Below are 26397 nucleotides of genomic sequence, written 5' to 3' on the forward strand. Positions count from 1 at the left end.
GAGCATGTGCAGTTCTCCTGTGACCCTTTCGCATTCAAAACCACGTATCTGCATTTAACATTAAAGACCCTGGTAAATGGTTCTGACTGTTTCAACTGAACAGCGCACAAACATATAAAACTATAAGGACAACAAACACACCCCTGTAAAATGTGTTTTATTGCAATTATAACATTTGTTATACATTTGTCACATGAAAAAAATGATATCGATCGAGTCTGTTCTAATCTTGAGTCTGTTCTAATCTTGTGTCGACTCTTCATGTTCTGGGGTTCAGGCAGGCTTACATTTCAACCTATGTCATTAAAACAAATTTAACTGCAGAGACAACTTATACAGAGGCACAAACAGAATAAATAAATATATAAAAGTAGCGTGTTTAAAGAGTTAATGTGGTTGTGTAATAACTAATGAATGGTTGCAGGTGATTCACCTGCTGTGTGTCATCTATGGGACCCTGGAGTCTTCCCCATCATCTATGGTTTTCTCCGCTGAAAATAAAATGAACAATGGTAAAGCAGCACAATAAACAACACCACAGAACACACATTTACAATGACCAAAAAAACAGAATTTTTATTTCAATAAATAAGAATTCATTACATTTCATTAAAAAATCAATCCAGGAACAAAATGTGCGAATCGGTTTTAGATTTATATACTTTTATCATGAATGTGACGGCAAATAAGGCGCACCTTCTTAACGGTTTAAAAAACTTTCACCTCGCTCTTTCACGAACAATAACGGACGCTGGCACCGAGCGAGACCAACTACCAAACACGACACCTAAAAACGAAAAAGTAAAAAACGGAAAACGGTAAAACGCATCACTGAAATGAAAAGAAAAAGAGTGGAAAAAAAAGATAGAGTTGGCTACGGCGGGGCTTGTCGAGACGTGAGCTTTTAGCGGCTGCAGTTCCTCGGCACTGACTCGGAGTGATTAAGTCAGGCACGCTGGGGACAGCTCCTGAGGTGCGCTGGGCCCTTCACTCAGGCCCAGGCCTGCCCGCGCGGAAGCCCGCTCCTCTGACGGCCGTTTGGATCCCGCGCCCGGCTGCCGCGGCCTGGCCTGAGCCGTGACCCCGGTCGATAGGGCCTGACGGCTGTCAGTCAGAGAAGGGGGGGGCGGAGCGTCCGATCGCGTTGACGGACCCCCCGGGACTCTGGAGAAAGTGATTGAATCTCCTCCATTTCTCCTGCGCGTTGTACGCTGTATACACCGTATACCGTACTGTACGTCTGGGTGTGAAGCCGTGTCTCCCTTAATTTAAAAAGCTCAGATTGAGGGGTCTGGTCGAGCGCCACTTGTATGAAAGGTTTTTTCTTTCTATTAGCCGGTACAGAGAAAAGCATAGGATTGCTCTGACCAGTGAAACTGGCAGTAAGGTCAGTAACATGTTATTCCCTCCTTCAAATGTGTTTGACCAAAGCATCAATGCACTTTTATTACATCAGATAAATATTAAATGGGGAGTGTAATAGGAACACCTTTCATTTTTTGGTAAGTGGGACAGGATCAGGACCTGAGAAGTTTCACATCTTGTCCACAAGTACACATCCTAGAGGCTAGCGTCCCCATCTCTACACTGGGGCAGTACATTAGCGTGTTTTTACAGTTAGCATGCTGACTACTACTGAAGCTGCTTCCACTCAACAGGAAGCTGTTCTCATCTAGAGCAGAAACAGCAAAAAAGCAGTGAGAGAAACCATCAATCCTTATGCCAGTCTAGAGGCAACCACGTTTTCGGTGAAGCCCAATATGTATTATTTTACTGCATTATTATTTAGTTACTTGAATGTCAGCTCAGATTTTGCTAAGGTTACAGCTGGAAACCCATGACATGCACACTGAAATTGAACATCTGTTTAACTGCCATGATCTTTAGCCTTTTGTTTCCAGGCTGAAACAAACCATTGGGTTTCAAAAGCTGAAGCAATGACTGGCTGGCCAACAGCCAATGAAAAATGAGCATTATGTGGTCTATGGTCCAGCAGCTGTTTCCACTGTAGCAGGAGACCCATGGAAGAAGAGAGACACGATGGCATCAAGGCCGGATATACAAGCAGACAACGAGGAGTTCACTGAGCTGAGGTATGAACTGTTCACTGTTCACTCCATCAATCCCATAATTGGTGGCTCAGCATGGCTTGGAGGTGAGCCAGGCTGTGAGTTGGCACAAATAATGACTCATTATGGTGGTGAGTCAAGTCCTACTTTTACACAAAAAAAAGATACAGCCAACACATATAATATGGCAGGTACACCAATCGTAGATTGTGTCCTCTGTGGTACATGCCACATTAATCTTATGCGGTAGCTACTCTGGCAGAATATCAGGGTAGCCAGACTTCAGGCTATACACAACACATGAAGGTTAAGCACTTGTTTAAAAATGAGGTAGCTGCAAGCAAACAGACATGGTAGTGTTCAGGGACCAGAATCAAACTTAACTGGACACCAATCGGAAAAACTAGGCAAAACATTAAAGTAAATTATATTCAAATGTGGCTAACATAAACATTATCAAGACAGATTTTGACTGCATTGATGATAACTGGACATGCATCTACAGTGATTCTATCTGAATCCACAATAAGACTACTGGCTGCGATGAAGTTGTAATTATTCACAGGCATAGCCCAATCACAATGAGCTTGGTGAAGTCTGATAATCCACAGATATTTCCTATTCACTGAATCGCTAAAATTGACAACTAAACGCCCACTCTTTGCACAGAAATGTGCAAGTGTGCTCTAAACAGATATCTCTGTACAAATATCTTAAGCGACACTGCCTCCTTACAAACAACCTTGCAATAATGCTACGGGTATCTTTTGACTAGAGGTATCATGCAGCAAATACGCTGCCATTTAATAAGAAATATGAAGAAACATGTTTTTATGTTGCTTTCATGTCAAAACTGACAATGACCATTACTGTTTGAATTGTATTGGTTGAATTATACAGTGTGAAACCTGGATTCTAAAAACGCAAGTCCTAAGTCATGGGAATGGGCATTTTTCTCAACCCAATTTATGTTAAGTCTATGAACACTGTCCTTTGATAATATCCTTTGAACTACCAGTGGAATGATCAGTTCAATGAACTTTTGAAAATATTCAACTGCTTAGCATGTTTAAAAATATGAAGCCAACTCCATGCAATCTCTGCAATTGATTTGAGCGGGCAAACTCTCTCTAGGATACCTAGAGACTGCAATTAAGAGAAAAGCCTTAAAAGTCAAGGTGAGTTCCCTTCTCCTTCCCCGTCATTACTGTTCAAAGGTAAGTCTTAAAAACACAGTGTGAATATCTTATCATTTAAGAAGGTTAAAACCCTAAACTCGGCTTCACTTCAGGAGGTCTTACCTGTCTTACATGCCAAATTCCATTTCAGAAACTTAAGTTAAAAAGAATGTTTCTGCTCATCAACACTTTCAGCAATTTGTATAGATGACAAAAATGAGTTTGAGGAGAAATGTTGAGAGCACACCACTTCCTTCATAGAATCACACATACATGGACATTGTGCTGTACACTCTATTTGGCCTATGAATAGAAATAGGTAAATACATAAATAAATAATATCTTTATATATAGCAATATAGCAACCATGTCCAGATGCACCAAACAAAAAGAAAGCGGAAAAACTACCTTTCTGAGAGTACACTTAACACCAACAATGGTGCTATACTACTATTGCACGCTTCAGCCAAACAAAATTTGGGTGACTGCATAAGAGGCAAGCTACACAAGGCTTGTTAGTAACAGTGCAGTACTGGATGGTACTGGCAGTTTTGGAAGTAGAGACCCAGGAGTGTGGCTTCAGAGTGGGTCTGTGTTCAGTCTGTACATCTGCACAGAGAGAGAGGGTGGGGCTGCGTGTGCGTGTCCTACCACGAGCCTGTGTGGGGCTGACTCATTGAGCACCAAACCAATTAAAGACGGGAAAGGCCTTAGTGGGCGCCCTCAGTGGGTAGGGCTACGGGAGAGAGCAGGCGTGGGTCATCGATTCTGAGCTGAGAAAGCAGCCAGGATTCTCAGTGTGACCACCAACAGCACCTGGCTGCATGTTCGTATGTTAATGCTATCTCTGCTTAGTCATGTTACTGTGTTATATTCCGTAACACATGAAATGTTAAGATGATCTCAGATGCTATTTTGCACAGTATTTCCATTTTCCACAAAAGGAATATTAAAACTGTTTTCAATATAGAGTAAAATAGGTGATCTTTTTTTAGACTTGGCTTTTTCGACTATGGAAAAATACAAACTTTACAGATAGCTGACAAACAAATTTTGTTGTTTGTTACTGTAATTGTAAACCAATCAATAAACTGTTTGAAAAATATATTTAAAAATGTAATTGTTGGGGTGTCTCGGTTGCGCAGCCTGCAGAGCACTGACCGCATGCTCATTGTGAGCCGCGACGTCAACGGTTCGAATCCGACCGTCTGACAATTTGTCGCATGTCTTCCCTCTCTCTTGCTCCCATTCTTCCTGTCTCTAAATACTGTCCAATAAAGCTGAAAAAGGCCTAAAAAATATCTTTAAAAAAAAAAAATGTAATTGTCCATTTACAGAATATATTACCACTAATCTTGCTAATATCTGAGCAGTACTGTCATTTCAGAGTATATAGGGAAGTATGAAATTATTGGCTGGTTATTCTAAAAGCTACCTAAAGGGGACTATGACATTATAGGCTGGTTATTTCATAAGCTACTTATTTTTCACACAATGGTGAATCACATCCAGCCATCTTACCCACATACTCATGAGACTTAACACTGCAGTGTGAAACTGTGTTTACACAGGCAAAACTTAATGAATAAGGTCTACCTCTGGAGATAACAGGAATGCAGTCTGATTGAAAGCGCCAGTGTTGTCACCCTAAAAGTGGAGGGGATTGATTCCGATATAAAACAGATTAATTTAGTAATTTTAAGAAAGTATTAATAATAGTATGGGTTGTTGTGGCCCTCTTATTGACAGTGGCACTGTGGTCTCGTGAAGCTGTAATATGTCTACCGCTGGCCGTCCGCGGCAGTGCAAAGGGACGGGCCCCGTAAACAGCGGTGCAATCACTTTCCCATCTGTTCTCATGTCCCATTCGCGTGGATTTATTTGGCCGTTTCTTTTACGCCTTGCCAAATAACAGCCCGAGGACAGCCGCCATGAGAACAGAGCTCATTTTCAGGGCCACAAAGAAACATAGAGGATTTTTTTTGTGGGCTGAAAGATTTGAACTTTATCTCAGAAAATAAAGGGACACCCTGTGATTTTTTTAGGCACTATATATTTCTTTACCTGTTGCTATGTGTAACATAGATCTTAATGCTACTCTTCTCCGCTTTCCACTGTGTGTGTGTGCGTGTGTGTGTGTGTGCGTGTGTGTGTGTGTGCGTGTGTGTACTGTAAAGAGGTTAGGAGGTGGTCTTTTTTTGGCAGCCACAGACAAAGATATTATTAATTTAGAAGATCATTCACTATTGATAATCAAACTGAACCGCCAATCAATCAATCCTTTGGATTAAGAGGGAAACCTAAAAAAAAAATTCTAAATGTTCTCCACCAAACATGGTAGAAGAACAGACAAAACCAAGCCGTGAGAGTGGAAAACTAGACGCATTGCTGCCTCCACCACCCTGCCCAACACCTCCCTGCCCAACACCTCCCTGCCCAATGCCTCCCTGCCCAACACCTCCCAATCCAACACCACCCTGCCCAACACCTCCCAATCCAACACCTCCCAACCCAACACCACCTTGCCCAACACCTCCCAACCCAACAGCTCCCCGCCCTACACCTCCCTGCCCAACTTCTCCCAACCCAACACCTCCAAACCCAACACCTCCCCGGCCCAACACCTCCTAACCCAACATCTCCCTGCCCAACACCTCCTAACCCAACACCTCTCTGCCCAACACTTCCCAACCCAACACCTCCCTGCCCAACACTTCTCAACCCAACACCACCCTGCCCAGCACCTCCCAACCTAACACCTCCTAACCCAACACCTCCTCAGCCAATCGGTGCCAACGCTCTGCTGGTCCCGCACGTTGTGTGAGACTGGCACAACATGACGGCCCGCTCTCATATGCAGTACTCTCTCAAAACAGACAGGCTAAAACCAACACACAATGGGCCACAGACACAGATTACGTTTAGTGCTGGTTTTGTATGGAGAATCAATATTCAAAATAGAATTTTGTCGCGGAAATTGTAATTTTTTAACACACAGCCATGTCTGGTTAAGGACAACACATTTTGTGTTACATTCAACATAGTCTGTGTTACAAAAGTCTCCATAGCACTGACAGTCACACAGAAAGGATATTAACACTTTTTGAGAGCGTGTCTAAGTTGAGGAATCACAACAGCTAACGGTGCCGTGTAATCACATAAGACTGTTAATGAGAGAAAATGCTGACAGCTGAATAAGAGACCTGTCGAATTTAAATGGCACATTTTGTATAATTTTGATTTCCAGAGGCATGAAGTTGATGTTTTAACAAAATAATTTGTGTGGGGACTAAGATAACCCAATTTTTCTTGAGGGTTTATTTTGAAATGCAAATAGAGATTTCCTTTCTGACACACAATCTACTGATATAAATGTATACTGTGTATGTGTGTGTGTGTGTGTGTGTGTATGTGTGTGCGCGCGAGTGTGCGTTCATGTGTGCATGTGTATATTTCTTTGCACAGTTTCTTTAGGTTGTTTTATCAGGTGATTTTCAAGCGGTAAGTGTGCAAAACTTCTTTGACTTATCCAACTCACTCCTCTTTGTTAAACTATACCCATTATGTTTTTATTAGATGCACAATTCAATGTATACGACTTGAACTTGGATTAAAAAAGAGCATTGTAATGTATACGGCCAATATCGTGATCTGAAATGCCTTTGAAAATAACTGAAAGGACACAGAGGTTTATATACTTAGGAGCAGTACCTGCCTATAAACCATCCGAGATGTAGCCAAGATTTTCTCTTTACGAGAAAATTACAACCTATACTCATGAACGGCGGTGATGAGAGAGCCATGCATTTCATTTAATATCCATATTACTGCTCCGGCGAGGAGCTTTAATTTTGTTTTGAAGCATGCATATTTAATGATTTAATGAAGGTATAACTCTGTCACCTCCTTCCATATTAAAAAAAAGCAAATTCTTCAATCAAGCCCCATCTCCCAGTTGTAATTATTGGCATTTTTTTTCCAGCAGAATAAACACATCCCAAAAGCCCACAGAGGAGTCTGGCTGTTCAAACTTTTGCGTATAGCACGCATAATCAATATTGAAATAGGCCCCGTGCCAGAGCCTCGTGTTATATTGTTTGAGCAAGGGTCAAAGCTGCTTGTATTCCTTAGGGTGGGTTTCTGGGAGTAGCAGGAGAATTGAGTCGAACATTAGACCCTACGAAGGGGTACGGTAGACTTATGTCAAGTGTATCAGTGCAGTGGTGTAATATACATAATTTAAATAACCAGGGAATGTCTCAGGGCTTCCCCACACCACCTGCTGGCTTTTATTAGCTAATTAATGGTGATTTATCTGAGTCACTAATTTGAGTTGAGCTGACTGCCGCTAGGAATCTCCGAGCACGGTAAGAATTCGTAAGAAGTCGTTGCCATTATTTGATGGTCAGACTGTTGAAACGAAAAGAGCTCCATCTCTTACGCCCCCGAAACTTGTCTTTTTACTGATTTATAAAAATGACCTAGTAAAAGCAAAAGCACTGGCTGTATCTTTTCCTTGTTCTCACCTCTTACTTAGCAATAAAAACACATTTAATTTCAGCAATGCCATTTGGACAAGCTTTTGCAATTTAACTACACTACAAGTTTGTTCTAAAGTTTCCAGGTCAAATTACATCTCAATAAAACACTTGCAACTGGGGCACTGAATCTTCTGATAATTCATATATATATACATACACACACTCACTGAGCACTTTATTAGGTAGACCTGTACAACAGCTTGTTAATGCAAATATTTAATCCACCAATCACATGGTAGCAACTGAATGCATAAAAGCATGCACATGTGGTCAAGAGGTTCAGCTGTTTTTCAGACCAAATGTCAGAAAGGCGAAGAAATGTGAACGAAATGACTTTGATGGTAGAATGATTGTTGGTGCCAGACAGGGTGGTTCAAGTATCTCAGAAACTGGCAATATCCTGGGATTGTCATGCACAACATTCTCTAGAGTTTGCAGAGAATGGTGTGAAAAACGAAAAACATCCAGTGAGCAGCAGGTCTGTGGGCAGAAATGCATTGTTAATGAGAGAGGTCAGAGGAGAAGGGCCAGACTGGTCGAAGCTGACAGGAAAGTGACAGTAACGCAAATAACCACGCATTACAACAGTGGAAAGCAGAACAGCATCTCTGAACACACAATGCATCAAACCCGCACAAGTAAATAGGCTACAGCAGCAGAAGACATAATAAGTCTAAAAAGTAGGTATAATAAATACCTTATGAAGTTTATATAGATAAAAATACACTGTGTATTACAGCAGCGCTGAGTCTCAGGAGAGATGGTTTCATTGCCAAAGATGTTTTCCGAATCGTGAACTGTTGAAATGATCAGCAACACTAAGATAGACATATATGCTATGCAAGCAAATATTAAGCTGCACTGTATAACACTATGTTCCTAAAACGTTGAAACCAGTGTAATTTAATGCAATTTAATGTGTCAGCATAAACATGCGAAGAATCACAGTGCTCTTCATTTAGTGTCTTTGGGAGATCCATGGGTATTAAAGCAACAATATGAAACTTTTGCTTCTTCATGGTTTCTTGTTTTTCCCTGAGAAAGCAACCCTCCTCGACGCACTGATGAAGCAACAGCCGTGCATATTCTGTTCAAACAAGAGAGCCGGGTCCCCAGGCTACCTCTCCGAGTCCCTTTGTTGTCTTTGAAAGCTGACATAAAAATCTGCAGAGATCTGTTTCCAAAGATCTTCCCCCGCAAGTTTTACGAGACGCGCTCCCTCCGTTGCGGGAGGACGGCCCCGCAGGCCAGGCCCTCTCTCCCGCCTCCCCCCCGCGCTTTCATGTGGCGCGCACGCCCGGCCCGCTACCGCCGCTCGCCCGTAAACACCGGCGCTTTGTTGTGCACGGGCGGAGGGTCAAGCGGGTACGCCTGCCTCTGTCAACAGACGGGGCTGAAGACGGGCGGGGCGGGACGGGGTCCCCCGCGTACCCGCGGCCTCCGTTTCAGCGCGCGGAGGCAGCCGCTCGCCACATCTGAGAGATGAATTCACCTGCCTAATAGATACCATAAAACGTGTCACGGGTTCAGCTTTATTTTTCGTAAATACGCCAGATGAAGCGGATGATAACAGATGGTCTCGACTCTAATGGATGCTAAAAGGAAAATTACAGATAGGAGATACTAATGACATAATAAGTACAATTACGGCCATAATGTCACAGAAGGCTAAATGACAAAAATCAATCAGCCATCTAACAATTGATCCAATTTATTTTTTACTGTCAAACGCATTTTAAACAGGCCAACATATCTGTGTATATGTGTGCATCTTTGGTATGTGTGCTATATATTGTGTAAGTGTAGATCTTCACTAATCTCCTCCTCCATCACCATTTGTATAATTATCGCAAAATGAAAGCATATCCCTTAAAATGAAAAACAAAAAATGAAATGCGAAACTGAGTTTGTGATTTAATTTCCCTGTCGAGTATACACACTGTCAGTTATTTCTCGGTCTTCCCCGTTTGAATCTCGAAACCCGCATTTGCATTTTCACTTCCTTGTTGTGACGCTTCGTCCCAGCCAATGGGGTGAAGTCCAGCACGTCGGGCTGACCTTCCCCTTGCACCATCTTTTCCTTTTTTTTTACATCAATCCCCATGGGGGGGGGGGGAATGTGTCAGAGAGTTGGATATGTAACCTCTGATGGTGTGCTTGTAGCTGACTTCGCTAGTAACCTAGCGTTGCTTGATTTTACTGTTCCCTACAATGGTGGTTCCCATTTTGCAAGCAATTGGACCATTGGCTGCTCAGCTGTTTTTTGGCCAGCTCAGTGTTGTTCATGCACAAGAAAGCTAACAAAAGATCTAGCGTTATTTCTACAGTACATGCAAAATTTCAGCTGTTCCAATTCAGCTGTTTGGTACATTGCTAAGAAGGAAGAACGCACTGGTGAGCTCAACAATAGGAACCAACATGGTAGACCTCGGAAGGCCACTCTCGAGGATGACTGAAATCCACTTTCAATTGTATAGAAAAACCCCTTTTCAACTGTCAATCAGATAAAGAACACTCTCCAGGATGTAAGCATATATGTGTCATAGACTAAAATAAAGAGAAGACTACACCAGATCTCAGAGGGTTCACAGCAAGATGCAAACCACTGGTAAACCTTGAGAACAGAACGGCCAGGTTACAGTTTCATAAAAAAGTGCTCTGGAAAAAGAACTCTTATGGACAGATGAGATGAGTATTAACCTGTACCAAAGTGATGGAAAGCGTGAAGAAAGAAAGCAACAGCTCATGTTAGAAACACCCCCCCCCCCCCCCCTCATCTTTGAAACATGGTGGAGGTAGTGTTATGGCTTAGGCACGTATGGCTGCCATGGGAACTGGCTCACTTCTCTTTATTGAAGATGTGACTGCTGACGGCAGCAGCAGGATGAATTCTGAAGTGTACAGTGATACAACCAAATGCCTCAAAACTCATTGGATGGTGCTTCACCTTGCAGCAGGACAATGACCCCAAACACACTGCTAAAGCTAACAAGGGGTTTTTTAGGGGCAAAAAGTTGGATATTCTTGACGGGCGAAGTCAGTCACCCAAACTGAATCCAACTGAACATGCCTTCGACTTGCCGAAGACAAGACTGTCGGCAAAAATCCCCCAAAACAAACAGGAAATGAAGATGGTTGCAGTACAACCCTGACAGAGCATCACCAGATAAGATACACAGCATCTGGTGATGTCTATCAGTTGTAGAGTACTAAAGCAATAAATATGATGACTTTATTTAAGATTATGTTAATTTGTCCAACTACATTTGGTCTCCTACTATGCATAAAAAGGGCTGTAATTCCTACATGGATCACTGGATATGGAGGTAAATTACCATAAAGCTGACAGTCTGCACTTTAACCTTAAATTCAATATTAAATATTCATATTGTTTCAATTTCAATCCAACGTGCTGGAGTACAGAGCCAAAGCAACAAAAATTGTGCTGCTGTCCAAATACGTAAGGACATATACTCATGAACGAGGGCTATCACTATTACTATTCCAGTGGAAAAACTGTCGGGCCATTCTGTACATTGCACAGGCTGTCTGGGTAAATACTATGTTGCCTTCTTTGTCTGGAAAGAAAAACAAAACAAACAAGCGAATGTTACAGCCCTCATTTATCCGACCTTCCCCAAATGAGGGGCTAAGAAACCAGCAGCAGTAAGGTGTAATCTGCCCATCTCTCAGAGAATGGGTTTGATGTTGGGATGGAAATATAAGAGCCTGTGTCACTGAAAAACGCTGTTATCATTCCATTCCCCCCATCTTTAAAATGCTCCAGGGATTCCTGAAACGAATAGGAGCAATAAGTTCACTTTGCAGAATTAATGCCGTAATTCTTTATCGTGAGAGCTGAGCATTACCTTGGACTTTTTATGCGAAATGGTTAGAAGCCTAGTTTTTTAATGATGGCCCTAATTTGTTAGCTCCTTCTAAATTATTAATCTCTTTTATATTCAAGTAGTTATTGCATGTCATAACTGTGTATCTATGGGGTGAAATTTAATGGCATCTGCTGGACCTTAGGAGAGAGGCCGGTGTAAAACATTATTAAAAATTGATAATTGGCTAAATATTTGCCTTGGCACATTTGCAGAATTGCATTTCTAATTAGCATGATGGGAACATTAAGAGTAGTGAGTAAGGAAATGGCACAGCGGGTGCAGCATTTATAGAAAAATACAGCAAACAAATGGAATAATTAAATTAAGCACAATTATGAGGGCAAGCTGGTTTTCAACGCTTTCCTCTGTGCTTGACGTATTGACTGTGGGAAGAAGAAACCTATGTTCTTATGTTATAAAATATTTGATAAAGTATCAGATGTTAGATCCAATATGCTAATTGTGCTACACTGAAAATAAACCTTAAAGAGGAAAGTGAGCTAGATATGGGGCAGTGAGAATGCGGAGATCTGTGTGAGCATTTTGCCTGCGAATGAACGTCAGACAAGGTGACGTGTGAACGGAGCTACATGATCTCGCACCGATTTTTCAGGCCCTGGAAATCGGTTCACAGATACTGAATCCTGGATAAGATCCACCCCACGATGACATTCTGCAATTGCAAGGAGAAATATAATGGATATAAAATTTGAACGCATATATTAAATAATAGATGTATTTACACATAATCCGTGGACAAATAGCAAAAAGTGACGGTAAGAAATATAAGATATAAATATGAATGGATAGATTAAATAATAGATGTATTTACACATAATCCATGGCCAAAAAAATTAGAGACACAAAAACCTTTTGTACGCATGCGTTGGATTGCCCGAGTTTTGATTTAGGAATTAGAATGTACTGTTAACTTCAACCGCTAGGGGCGGATGTTCAGATTTCTGAACACAGAGGCCGATTTCAGTGGTCAGAACATTGGATCATCTGTCGTTGAGTTAGTGTGAGACCAGGCTGGAACGGCAAGGCACAGGCCTGGGACAGGCTGCTGAGTGGTGCCCGTTGACTCCACCGCCTTCATATAGCCGGTGATGGACAGTATTACAGCTCAAGAAATAGAGATATAAACAGACGCAAACTGTTGGGCTTGTATGCTATCAGAAGAGTGAAATCGTCTTGAACAATGGTTATTCCTATAAATATTCTGCTGCGTGTGAACAAGTTACTTCACAAGTGACTACATGAGCACATGAACTCCATGTTACTTTCACAAAAATCCTGCTTCTCTGCTTTTTCCATTTGCTTGCAGTTCACAGAACAGAAATGGAGTCAGCAGAAAATAAGGAAACCTGTCCTACTTAGAGAACTTCAATTAACAGCTCCACAGAGATTGGCAATTTACTCAAAAATTATGAACTTGTCATGTACTTGCATAAATATACACTAACAGCCAACCTAAGGTTGAGTAGTATTTCAATTATTGTCTCTAGTGGATTCCTAGTTAAATCAAGATACAAGCCAAAAAGGAAATGTGAAAGAATGTATACACAACAGAGTACAATATACCATGCATGCAATATGCTGCATCTGAACTGTTGGTTTCCACAATATTAACCCATACACACCAACCGGGCAATCGAAAGATTTCTGAATGACGCATCAAGTGTTCATTGATCTATTATCTTTGTTTGCACATTAACACATTGAACTTCAAGTATAGACCAACAGACTGTGGGCAGCAGGCAAATTAGCCATTTTTGAGCAAGTAAGTATTGCAGATAGGTAAAACACATGAAAACCTTGGCACTGTGGATCATGATCATGTTGTGTGTAGAATCTCTCCCCACCTTCAAGCGCAAGCTGAAGACACACCTCTTCAAGCAGCACCTCTCCCCATCCCTCCCTACCTCCCTGTGAACCTTAATTGTTGTCTCTGTGACTTGCTTTGTGTATCGGTATTTTTAGTTAACTAGGTAAGCAGTGTTTAGATAGTTAACTTTTGTCACTTTTGCTCTGTTGTTTGTTTCTTTGTTCTTTGTAACCTTTGTCACTTTTGCTCTGTTGTTTGTTTCTTTCACAAAAAAATAAAATAAAAAGGCCCTCGTCCTTATCTTTGTTGTACAGGTAGCAATTGAAATTGTACTTCCCTCTAGGGTCTTTCAGCGAACTTATCCCTGGTTATGGGTATGCACTTTGTTGTACGTCGCTCTGGATAAGAGCGTCTGCCAAATGCCAATGATGTAATGTAATGTGTGTAGTGTATTGCAACTCTGCTGTTGTGTGTAGTATATTGTAATTCTGCTGTTGTGTGTATTGTATTGTCATTCCGTTGTCATGTGTAGTGTATTGCAATTCTAATGTTGTGTGTAGTGTATTGTAATTTGGCTGTTGTGTGCAGTGTATTGTAATTCTGTTGTTGTGCATAGTGTATTGTCATTCTGCTGTTGTTTGTAGTGTGTTGTAGTTCTAATGTCGTATGTAGTGTATTGTAATTCTGCTGTGATGTGTAGTGTATTATATTGTAATTATGCTGTATTGTGTAGTGTACTGAAACACTGCTGTTGTGTGTAGTGTATTATAATTCTTATTTTGTGTGTAGTGTATTGTAATTTGGGTGTTGTGTGCAGTGTATTGTAATTCTGCTGTTGTGTGTAGTGTATTGTCATTCTGCTGTTGTTTGTAGTGTATTGTAATTCTAATGTTGTAGGTAGTGTATCGTCATTCTGCTGTTGTTTGTAGTGTGTTGTAATTCTAATGTTGTATGTATTGTACTGTAATTCTGCTGTTGTGTGTAGTGTATTGTAACACTGCTGTAGTGTGTAGTGTATTGCAACACTGCTGTTGTGTGTAGTGTATTGTCATTCTGCCGTTGTGTGTAGTGTATTGTCATTCCACTGTTGTTTGTAATGTGTTGTAATTCCGCTGTTGTTAGTAGTGTATTGTAACACTACTGTTGTGTGTAGTGTATTGTAACACTGCTGTTGTGTGTAGTGTATTGTCATTCCGCTGTTGTTTGTAGTTTATTGTCATTCCGCTGTTGTTTGTAGTGTATTGTCATTCCGCTGTTGTTTGTAGTGTGTTGTAAATGTTTTAGCAGGAGTTTGTGCAGGAGTTTCAGCTGAGGTGAAAGAGCTCACTGCTCCTCTCAGGCTCACTCTGAAAGGTTCACCCTCTCCTTGCACAAAATTGGAGAAGCAACTGTTAAGAGCTGCCCTTCCACAGAGACATTCTCAAGGCTAGTGAAGGCTTACAGAGAAGGAAAAACACTGCCATTATGGACTTTGTGTATGTGGTATTATGTTAAAAAATGAACAATGAAACTAAAAACAACATAATACAACATGATCTATAGCCAAGTTTTTCATGTGTTTTACCTATCTGCAATATTTACTACCCAAAAAATGGCTAATTTGCTTGCCCATACTAGAAGTTGAATGTGTTAATGTGAAAACACAGAGGCAACCAGCCAGTAAGAGTGTATTGATTGAAGTGTAATGTCATGTGCAACAGCGAGGGAGGATCGGAGGGGGGGCGGGGGGTTCTGCTTGTGGTCTGGAGAAGGAGGAGGGAGCGGCCTTTCATTAGGCAACAACTGATAATCACCCCCACCCCCCATTGGTCGCCAGCTGTCAGGTTGTCTCGCGTTTGCAAATCACTGCTGACTGCAGCGAGCGCCTGCTTTAAAAAAAAAAAGGAGAAGAAGAAAAAAGAATATAAGAAGAAGAAGAAAAAAAAACATGACTCTGTGGGTCTCAGCTGTGGGCTACAGCCTGCTCCGTGCCACGACTAGCTCCTGTCAGTTTATTTTATCTCTGGCTTTTCATCATTGTGCAGAAACTGGTTGGTGGAGGCCACCTGAGAGTCCTAAGAATTCGTAGGCTACAAGTCATTAGCAAGGCCTACTCAGAGATTCAGGGTAGAGCTCTGCTGAATATTGCTACAGACAAAGTACATCATAACTCTTGATTTTCCGATAGGCAGGGTCGTTTCGTGGAGACGCCAGTTCTAATAACGGCATCCTCCGTGACTGTGTTTGACGCAGGGTTGAGGAGTGAACACCTTCACCTCGGAACAGATCCAAAGCACACACTGGAGGCTCCAAACTCTGCCAGCACTGTCTCTCTTTCACAATGAGAATCCTGCTCTTCTTGAGTAAAAACAATCGTTTCTTTGTTTGTTACTGGATAGCTGATTGATCTCAAGCTGAGGGTAATAAAAATAAATTAGATTAAAACTTATAATTGTTTAGCTTTTTAAATTAAATCTGAAACGTGTTACAGTTATATTCCATTTAATAAATTAATTATAAAATGGGTTGTTTTGAACCAGGATGCTCATTGGCTGAGGTGGTGTTCGACAGTGATTTAAAATCTGACAGAGTAACAGCCTTAAAACAGTATTACCCTGCGCGCAACCTGTTACTTAATAATACTGTGTCATCAATGAATTGTTCCTATATATTGTAAGTTTTATAAAAGCAATATGGCACTTGAGTCAGAGCTACTTCTGAGGGGGAAAGCAAACCTGCATCTGCCATTGTTCTGAATAGGGAGCCATCATAGATAATTGCTATTTTAGTATTTTATGAAATAATAACGTCAGCAAATTGCATTCAATCAAAAAAGTAGACTAGCTAGCTAGAGTAACTAACCAGACTACCCAGTTGACCATAATCGTTTGGTTTCTCTTTAAACATCACGTTGCAAAAGCCATGTTAATAATTTCCTTTTATAGGCTAATGGTGTTAGCTATTGTTAGCTATGGGCTTCTTGGCAACTAAATAAAAGTGCAAATCCGGGTTTTAAACCTTTTTTCTGTGTGGTACAGCACAGAGCAGCTTTCTGCTATTGGGGAAATCGCTATGATTTGAATATATGACTACATTTTGTGCTTATTTATATATTTATATATCAAGACTTGTAAACAACCACTTCATTCAAACTTTCCCCCTTGGTGGTTGAGCCTGGAGTGATTATGACGTTTTTGTGGGTGTGTCCGCTCCTGTCTATGCTGTAAGAGATCCCATAGACTGCACTCTGCACTCCAGTCAGTCGATGGAAGTGAAATATATTGGGGTCACCATTACAAGTGCTAGCCTTTAAATGAAAAAGTGCTGAAGGATATAGCTACATTAAAACAAAGACATCAGTCATAATGAGATACATGGCAGTGGTTTAGAAACCACACTGCATTGTCGATGATGTAAGTCTTTACAGAGGTTGAGCAACTTTAGACATTAATGCGCAATAATGACCCGTCCTCGTTTCGGGGTGGTACCAAGCTGATTAGTGCAAAAACAAAAATGATTTGCCTGGCTGCAAACTGAATTCAAGCGCATCTTAATTACTCGGAAAAGAATGCGATGTGAAACTTCATTGTAAGAATTTCGAACACAGAGGATGGCTGTGGAATACTGATGTAAGAAATAATCCATGACGAGGTGGTCATCACACGGCTTTAATGCACGATGCGGGGGCGAAGAACCACCTGAGGCCAAGCGAAGGGTGGATGTGTTAAAATTGTGTAACGACCACCTCGGAGTGGATTATTCCGCTTATACCATGGTCTTTTACCAAAGATGAAAATCTAAACAGGGGTCCTGTCTCTGACTACTTTAAGCCATTAAGGTGGCTGCTGTTTCAGCATGTTGCGATGGTTACATATGTTAGTTACGTTCTGCTAAAAATAGAGAAGCTAGCCAGATGGCCAAGTCTGGTTTCAATTAATTTTTTGCTGGTAAAATTCAAGGTCTTAAACGCGGCTTAAATTGGTTTCATATTCGCAACTACTTATTCGTAATTCATGATCCACCTTAAATTTTTTACACTGCTGTAGCAACTGCCTGTTTGCAATTTCACAGCAAAGTTTTTCAATTCTGAAATCATCTTGGGCCACACAAACATCACACAATTCAGCCAACATAGCCAGCTTCTTTGTATTGGTGATGGCCAAAAAAGGAAAAGATTATAGCTAATTGAGAGCTATCCATTTACAAACAACCATTCATTTCATGGCTAGTAAAGCTAGCAATCTACCAAAACATAAGAGATTACAGCTATTAGCTATCTTGATGTAACGTTACTGTTAAATATCCATACCATCAATGGTGCTCATATAGCAATGCTAGATAAAAACCAAAAGTCTTACCAAATTTATAAAATGCAAGTTGAATACAATATAAAAATGTTCAAACAGTTCTGTTAAAATGACTAAACTAATGATACAAGTATTTAATGATCAGTTAAGAAATAGCAATTTTGGGTAAATGTGATTGACAGATTCACTGACTGTATGATTGACTAATAGGAGTCTGGCCTCAGCACTGCAGATTTCAGGCTGGGTGGCACACTAAAAAGGGCTTGTCAGAAAAAACAAATGGATGGTAAAAGTACACTGGATTGGCATCAGCAGTAATGCACTTACTGCAACTTGGCTGAAAACTGGAAAGAGGAAGATTAATCGCACCTGCTGAATCCTGCCCTGACAAACAACTCACCTCTCACTCTTTCACACACTCTCACCCCTCACTCTTTCACATACACACTCTCACCCCTCACTCTTTCACATACACACGCTCACTCTTTCACTCACACTCTCACCCCTCACTCTTTCACATACACACGCTCACTCTTTCACTCACACTCTCACCCCTCACTCTTTCACATACACACGCTCACTCTTTCACACTCTCACCCCTCACTCTTTCACATACACACGCTCACTCTTTCACTCACACTCTCACCCCTCACTCTTTCACATACACACTCTCACCCCTCACCCTTTCACAACCTCTCACCCCTCACTCTTTCACTCACACTCTCACCCCTCACTCTTTCACATACACACGCTCACTCTTTCACTCACACTCTCACCCCTCACTCTTTCACTCACACTCTCACCCCTCACTCTTTCACCCACTATCAATCACTCACCCCTCACTCTTTCACCCACTATCAATCACTCACCCCTCACTCTTTCACCCACTATCAATCACTCACCCCTCACTCTTTCACCCACTATCAATCACTCACCCCTCTCTTTCACCCACTATCAATCACTCACCCCTCTCTTTCACCCACTATCAATCACTCACCCCTCTCTTTCACCCACTATCAATCACTCACCCCTCTCTTTCACCCACTATCAATCACTCACCCCTCTCTTTCACCCACTATCAATCACTCACCCCTCTCTTTCACCCACTATCAATCACTCACACACTCTCACCCCTCACTCTGTCACATACACACACTCACTCTTTCACTCACACTCTCACCCTTCCTCTTTCACATATACATGCTCACTCTTTCACCCACTATCAATCACTCACACTCTCACCCCTCACTCTTTCACACACTCTCACCCCTCACTCTTTCACATATACATGCTCACTCTTTCACCCACTATCAGTCACTCACACTCTCATCTCTTGGTTTGTGAAAACGCATGCCAGGGGAATCAAACACCATGTCACTCCTAATCAAATGGTCAAAGGTTCAGACATCCTTACAATCACATCAGTTAAAATTTGAATGAAATTTCTGGCAAAAAAATAAAAAAAGTAAAACGTCATTAATCGATCATCACATCAAGAAAACACATAATGCCATTTTAAAAAACGAGAAGCAAGCACAAAGCGAGCAGCCCAAGCATTAAGAAGCGGAGCTGCGCTAATGCCCCTGTCCGCTGACTCACCGTCCGCCTGGTTGAACATGTCGTTCCGGGTCTCCTTCCACACCACCAGCTTGCAGGAGTCCACGTTCCGGGCCTCGGCGACGTGACTGCTGTAGGCAGACATCATCATGCAGGCCCTGGCGGTCCCCAGGTACACCTGGGCCTTCTGCAGCACCGCCACGCTGTTCAGGTGCTGGGCGATCTCGTAGGCCCTCTCAAAATGCTGGCAGCCTTTGTCGTACTGACCCTGTCGGGAAGCGGAGCGGGGCGGCGGGCGCATTAAGAATGGATGATTTAGGCGGGGAAGGGAACCCCCTCGCACCGCCACGGAGGCGGAGACGGCGTATTTGCATTGTGCAACAGGAGCGCGCTCCGCACCTTAAGTGGATGTTTTTGTAATGCGAAAGCCCAGGGGTAATTCAAGGGTTACACAGAAAACACTGTTTGATTGCCTGACTAACAAAAATAGGGCAGTAATCTCGCGCGTAGTGGGAATTCCTTCAAATAGGAACAAAGAGCCAGACAGGGAGCCTGAAATTCCAGGTTGTGTGCTTCTGTTTATATACCGGTGAGTCAACACTGGAACGTGAGTTTATATAGATATGTTTTTTTTTTTTTTACCCCAGCTGTCACTTCAGCTGAATCTATATTCTGAAGAGGTGGGGTGAACTAACATTGAGCTCTGAATCAAAGGGCACGGGGAAAGAGCTGACATTTTTGGCCTTCAGCCACATGTTAGCTTTTCATTACCAGAATGCAAACAGAATAAAACTTTCTTATTATTTCTAACAGAAGAAGCATATTTACCTTTGGGTTTTACGGCGTGTTATTTTTTATATTTGAGCCTCTGGAACAGAAATTCTGAGAGGACAACTTCAGTGCCTGTCATCCATAACTGTCATAATCACATCAACCTGTGCAAAACACTGGACTCATTCCCTGGATCAATACACCACTATTAGGCTAAATGTTCCGATAGCATCAGTAAGATTATGGTATCTTGAACATATCTTGGGAAATCTAACTAATATACTGTATAAGGGCATATGTTGCTCTTTTTCTATATTTTATAGAAAGAGAGAAAATGCTTTCTTGCACCAGCATAAATAAATAAAAATAAAAAAATAAAAAAAGAATAAAGTTTTATTTAAAATAAGTTAAAGTAAAAGAAATTAGAGGCTGTGAGGTTATGTGCTTTTCTTTAAACATTGGCTGTCTGTAATGCTTATGAAGGACCAGTGCAGAGCATCCATGTGTAAAAGTGCTCTGCTCTCGTGAGGTCTTACTCTGGAGCAGAAGAACACTCCCAGACACATGCAGGCCTCCTCCAGGTTGTGCTTCAGGCTCTCGTCCTGAGACACCTCCACAAACTTCTCCAGGAGCTCAATACTCTCCCCGAGTTTGCCTTCGCTGGAACCAGTAAACACAGCACTACATTAACAGGCAATGCAGCATGGCCTGAAATATACAAATGCTATAATCTCCTGGTTGTTTACTTATCCTACATTACCCTAAAGGCAAAAACACCGTCAGAAAACTGAAATATCTATTTAGCACAAATTCTTAATCTTATGTGCTTGTGCTATTCAAATATATTTAAGGCATCTCCACCCATTTTTCCATATTTTGTAACTTTTGTTAAATATTTTGTGTGTGCGTGTATACAGAGGTACATACATACAGTACAGCATACACATATGCGTATATGCCATCGTGACCTTATGACCATAAAATCCAAAAATTACAAAAATGCAAATGCCACCTAGCCGAGAGTTTTTTGTCTTTAAGCGGGCGCTGAAAGTTGTCCGTGGGAGGGTTCGGGCGCTGTGAGACGGCAGGGCAGCCAGACCGAGACGGCGCAGGCCGTTTGTGACTCAAGGTGTTTCCAATTTCCAACTGGGAAGACAGGACGCTTAGCGCCCTCCCTCCCTCGACAACTGTCCAATTATGTATATCACACTTGGCCTAGTGTTTGCACTAGAAGTAATCAATAAAGGATGTGGTTGAGTGAACATAGATTTTGGTTGAACCAATTGCATGAAAACTTAATCATTTGCTCAGAGTGGAGAAATCAAACAGAGCGGTGATGGAAGGGCCCAGCGAAGGGGCTGTGGGACGATTGGGCCTCCATGTTTGTGGGGGCCCTGGTCGCCCTGAACACAGCAAATGGGATTGGTGACAGGTGGAAATCTAAAATGCTGCCTCCATTTCATGAATTAATGTAAACACTACCCATGTAATTATTTCTGTGGTCATTTTTTGGGAAATTTCATATAAGACCTGCAGGTCCAATTTAATGAAAAAGCTAAGCTTACTGAGGCGTTTAATTGTATATAAGGAAAACCTAAGTGTGAAGGGGGAGAAACGGAATAAAATGAAAGCATAGTCCAACAAGTGGAAAATCTTATTCAGTTTAAACATAGCGTTTCAGCTTAGACCAAGGGGGTTATTGATCCACTCCGGGGAAAGGTGAATGCGAAAACAGCTGCTGTTTGTTGTACTCAGCCTTAAACGGGAATATGTAGGCACAGATTGCGGGCTCAATGCTATTAGTTTCCTTTTCAACATCTCAACATTTCAAAACAAATTAATACAGTATTAAAAAAAAAAACACAATTCCGCCATTGTGTGAATCTTTAACATGGGTATGATGTGGGTATGACATTGCTACCTACAGTTCATACTGCATGCACCATAATTGTGAATTTGAGGAAATTTGAATAAACGCTAATTAATAATAAGTCAGAATATTTACATTTTGGTAAATGCAGAATAAAACTAAAAAATGCACTGTTAAAGCCTTTGTCATTAGTCACCTCTCACCTTTCCAGAGATTTTGCAATTGCCTTATAAGCAGTTCCCAGGCTTTCATCATCTCCCAGAACAGTAGAAATGTCCATATACAAATTCAAATACTGTGGATAAGACATAAAAGAAAATAATTTCAGTCATGACTTCACAGTTTCATTTGCATCAAACATTGGCACATGAACAGATGAGTAGACTGTTTATCTTAACACAACACATTCTGCCAAGAACAAATTTTAAATTGCAACGGTAGTAATGTGATATACTTCAGTAAATATCCTGCTGTATAAATCAGGGTACAGTTTTTCTCAGGACTTCAGGACGTCAAATTACCTTATTTCAAAACTATTGTATGCGTAACTGATTAAATTAGTTAATGATCATTTTGACAAAAGAAGACAAGATAAGTCACTGAATTCATAATCAATTAAATGTTTTTGTGCATGACACACCAAGTAGGTGTAGACACAGAAAAAATAGCTTTGTAAAATCAAACAAATCATGAAGGATTTACATTATATGCTAATTCTAACAAAGTTAGCTCACCAACTGCCTAAATGATTATTTTCAAGGTAGCTAGGATGCTACATTTATATATGTTTTTGCAATTTTCAGAAAACTTAACAAATTTGCTAGCTGCTATCTTAGGCAAAAAAGATGGCTTCCTAGCTAACACCCTAAAGCATTTTTGCAATCTATCACAATCACCCAACATGCAGGCTAATCCATTGTTTTATGGCCCTCCTAACTTCCTTTTCATATCATTAATCCCAGGCTCAAAGAGTCACCATTACTGGAGCACTTAATTGGGTACAGAAAACATGGCGGCACCATGACATAGTTCAATTTAGTCTTTGAGTGACATCTCAAGAAGTTACTTAAATAGCTTAGTTTAGCAGCGGCTGTAAAGAACAGAAATGCTGTGTAGGCATTGAGGGACTGATGAATTCCTAATACTTGCTTATATTCATCACACAAATGGACAAAGCTCATTGCAGTCAGATAGAATAGAGACCGTTGTCTTTTTTATTAGCGCTGCTTATCTCCCTCGTGACTGATACCGTGACTTGAAAGGATGTGACAAAGTTATGCGTCCTCCACCTTCAAAGTAAATGAGTAATTCAGTGATCATCGCCACGCACCGAGCCGCCAACGAGGCGGGCTGAAGATTTCTCTCCGTGGCGGGTATACATATAGAGACGGGGAAATAAACAAGAAAGCACTTAGAAGACAAATGCACTCTCCTTTTGTCTTTTAAGTGCAAAAAAAAACAAGAATATATATTTTTGTTACATTTTAATGTCAAAAGGCATGCCTTTGTGCGGAGACAACCTTTCTCCGTGCTCCTCTGTCCCCTAATGCTCTAGCTAAAATCACTTACAACATTAATCAAAGATCATTGGCTAATGCTTTCTGACAAGCAGAGCAATAATGGGGCACAGTCCAACCTGTACCAACACATCTGTTAATGTTACCGGTGCGGGCTGCTAATGTAAATGCTGGCGAGACACTCGCCCATAAAGCACTTAGGGCCCGAGACATCACCACATGAAGCATGAAAAAAAGCCTCTCAGTGGTATGCAAATACCCGACATTACGCCCGATGATTTACAGTTGCTCAGCCCAAACGCCCAGTGTGGAAAGACACTCCACTCTCTCTGCAAATGAGAGATGTTATCCTGCTAGTAAAACAAGGAGGGTGAATATTATAATGCCCTGCCTCCTTACGCCAAGCCGGAGAAAGGGGCTGTGGAGATAGCTGGACGACTTCTGCTCTGTAGACAAATCATATTATTAGCCAGATTACAAAAGAGGACACCTTTTTACCCAATACTGAATTTAATAAAAGCTGCTAAAAAGATTCACAATGTACACCAATGGATGCAACTTTGGTCCGACATGCTTAGTAATTGATGACACAAAATTCGGTATAGGCAAATTAAATAATTCACATACTTGCAACTAATTTAGTGTTTTTCTCCTGTAATTACCATTGTTATCATGAATAGTTACATCTTGTGGCTGTGGGTGAATGCTTAAAAGGCATTAAGCAGAAAGACTATATGGAGCCTGCTGCAGTGAATGACCCAAACTTAACATTTTCTCAAAACTCAATCTTAAACTTGGCTCATAAGTAAAAACATGGTTTCAGCAACCTTAAGAGGTTTTCTTCACAATTATTTGCACTGCCTGAAATGCATTACATTTAAGATGCTGAGTAAGTACAGAACCCTCAGGACTATTTTACTTGCAAAATTACTATTTATATCAACTATTTTTTTTTGGCTGCCAATCTGATATGTGCTACTCAGTTGTGCTTCAGTCTAACATAAAAAGCAAAATGTTCTTAAGTGGTAAGTCTTAAGTCTTATCTAAAGAGAGCTGATTTACCTCACAAGCTACCATGGACTGGAATAGGGGGGGGGGGGAGTGGGGCAATACTGGGCATATTTTTTTACCACAGTAATCTTAACTTTCACAGCAGACTACTGAACATGTGGTAAGAAACAGTCGATTCACAATAAAATCCCCATAGAACACACTGTACTGCCAAATCCCTTAAATATTCCAACACTGAAACATGATTTGGTTTATCGGTAAGACCCTATCGGTAAGTTTTCTTTTTTCAGAGAAAAAAAAAGAATTAAAGAATGAGTGAGTCAATTAATATTTCCGCAGCCGTAATTAATGCTTGAACAAACTAATTAAGTAAATTATTCAAAAATAATGGATACAGAAATGAAGAAAGACTACCTATCAGTGAGAGCGTGATGCAGCACATAGTGAGGCTGACTCAACCCCAATACAAATCCCCTGTGGGTCTGAATCAAGCCCCAAACGAATCCCCTGTGAGTCTGAATCAAGCCCCAAACAAAACCCTGTGGGTTTCACTCAAGCCCTAAAGAAATCCCCTGTGTGTTTGAGGGTTCATCCCCTGCTATAGCACTTCCTGTACCGTGATTCTTTCTGTCTCTTACCCTCTGTTTTTACCCTGTCTCAATAAAGTTTTTAAAAATATGACAGGAGGGACTTCCTGTCATTTGGGGCGAGCATGATAACCAGACTTTTAATTCACGGTTTATAAAAAACAAAACAAAACAGAAAAACAATAGGAGTTAATTTGCTGATTAGTTGTATTTAATAATGCAGCATGCACAAGGAAATGATAAATTGACTCTTGAGAAATGTGTGGTGTTGAATACTTGGTAGACATTACTCTATTACATTCTAATTTTCAAGACAATATTAAAATGATATCTCATCATGAAAGAGAAAAAAACAGGACAACCATGCCCTAAATCATTATGACAGACTTTATAATGTATGTGTTAGCACACTACCACTGTTACTCCCGACTGACGGCTTGTTGAAGACCTCCCTTCATAATTTTGGTCTTTTTTATGATGACTGCATTTATACTTAAAAATGACAGTAAGACAAGAAAGCTTACATCATAGGCGTCATAATACAAACTGCATTGCAAAACATTTTTTTTGTAAAATTTTTTACAGATATGGATTATTCTGAAGAAAAACTTTACTCTCTGTGAAAGAAGATCAACTGTCTTGAAAACTTTGATTCTGGTATATGGACATAAAACTTTTTTTTCAATTCTTAACTAAAGAACATATTTTATACTTTGTGACAAAAAAGAAAAGCTTATCAATGGATTTTTAAAATAATCTGAATTTCAATCTCAATTTGGTTACAGTTGATAATGGCATCGGGTTCGAACCGGGCCAAAGGACTGGTGCTATTATGGTATAAGAGTACGTGGTACTCAAGGTTGTATATACAGGGTATAAGTGCCTTCAATGGATTTACCACTCAGAGCCTCTCAACCTGTACAGTGTTAAAATGCGGAAAAACTAGGGTGTAGCTGCAGTGTTGCGATACCACACATCTGGCTACTTTTAGGGCAATGTTGGTCAGCAACACAGGCCAAGTAGTGGCTAAAAAATACGGCTGCAGCTGTCAGAAAATGTCTTATGAAGCTTTTGGGTCTCTAGGTGCCTTTATTTTCTGAAAGCAGTGTTGCTGATATACTGTATGTTGCCCAAACAGTTTCCAGGTGTATCACCACCCGTAGACTATGCTCAAAATAAAATGTAATGCAGCATATTCAGTAGGCCTACGTGGTCACAGGTTCTGAGTCTGTGCTTCTGTTCAGACTGCCTCAGTGGCTGCAGTGCACGCTCTGTCACCGGGGGTGACAGGG

The 26397-nt window shown here is 41.0% G+C and overlaps 1 protein-coding gene across 1 annotated transcript in view; it reads right to left on the minus strand.

The window, feature by feature from the left end:
* Nucleotides 1-373: 373 nt before the first annotated feature.
* ttc29 (tetratricopeptide repeat domain 29) overlaps nt 374-26397 on the minus strand; it is a 49447-nt gene continuing 23423 nt past the window's right edge. The window contains exons 8-11 of the mRNA XM_061253184.1: nt 22194-22285; nt 20657-20780; nt 19392-19617; nt 374-491 (exon numbers count right to left, since the gene is read on the minus strand). Of these exons, the coding sequence (XP_061109168.1) occupies nt 448-491; nt 19392-19617; nt 20657-20780; nt 22194-22285 (486 nt within the window). The 3' untranslated portion in view covers nt 374-447. The remainder of the gene's footprint in view (nt 492-19391; nt 19618-20656; nt 20781-22193; nt 22286-26397) is intronic.

Source organism: Conger conger, chromosome 8, assembly GCF_963514075.1.
Source record: "Conger conger chromosome 8, fConCon1.1, whole genome shotgun sequence".
Taxonomy (NCBI): domain Eukaryota; kingdom Metazoa; phylum Chordata; class Actinopteri; order Anguilliformes; family Congridae; genus Conger; species Conger conger.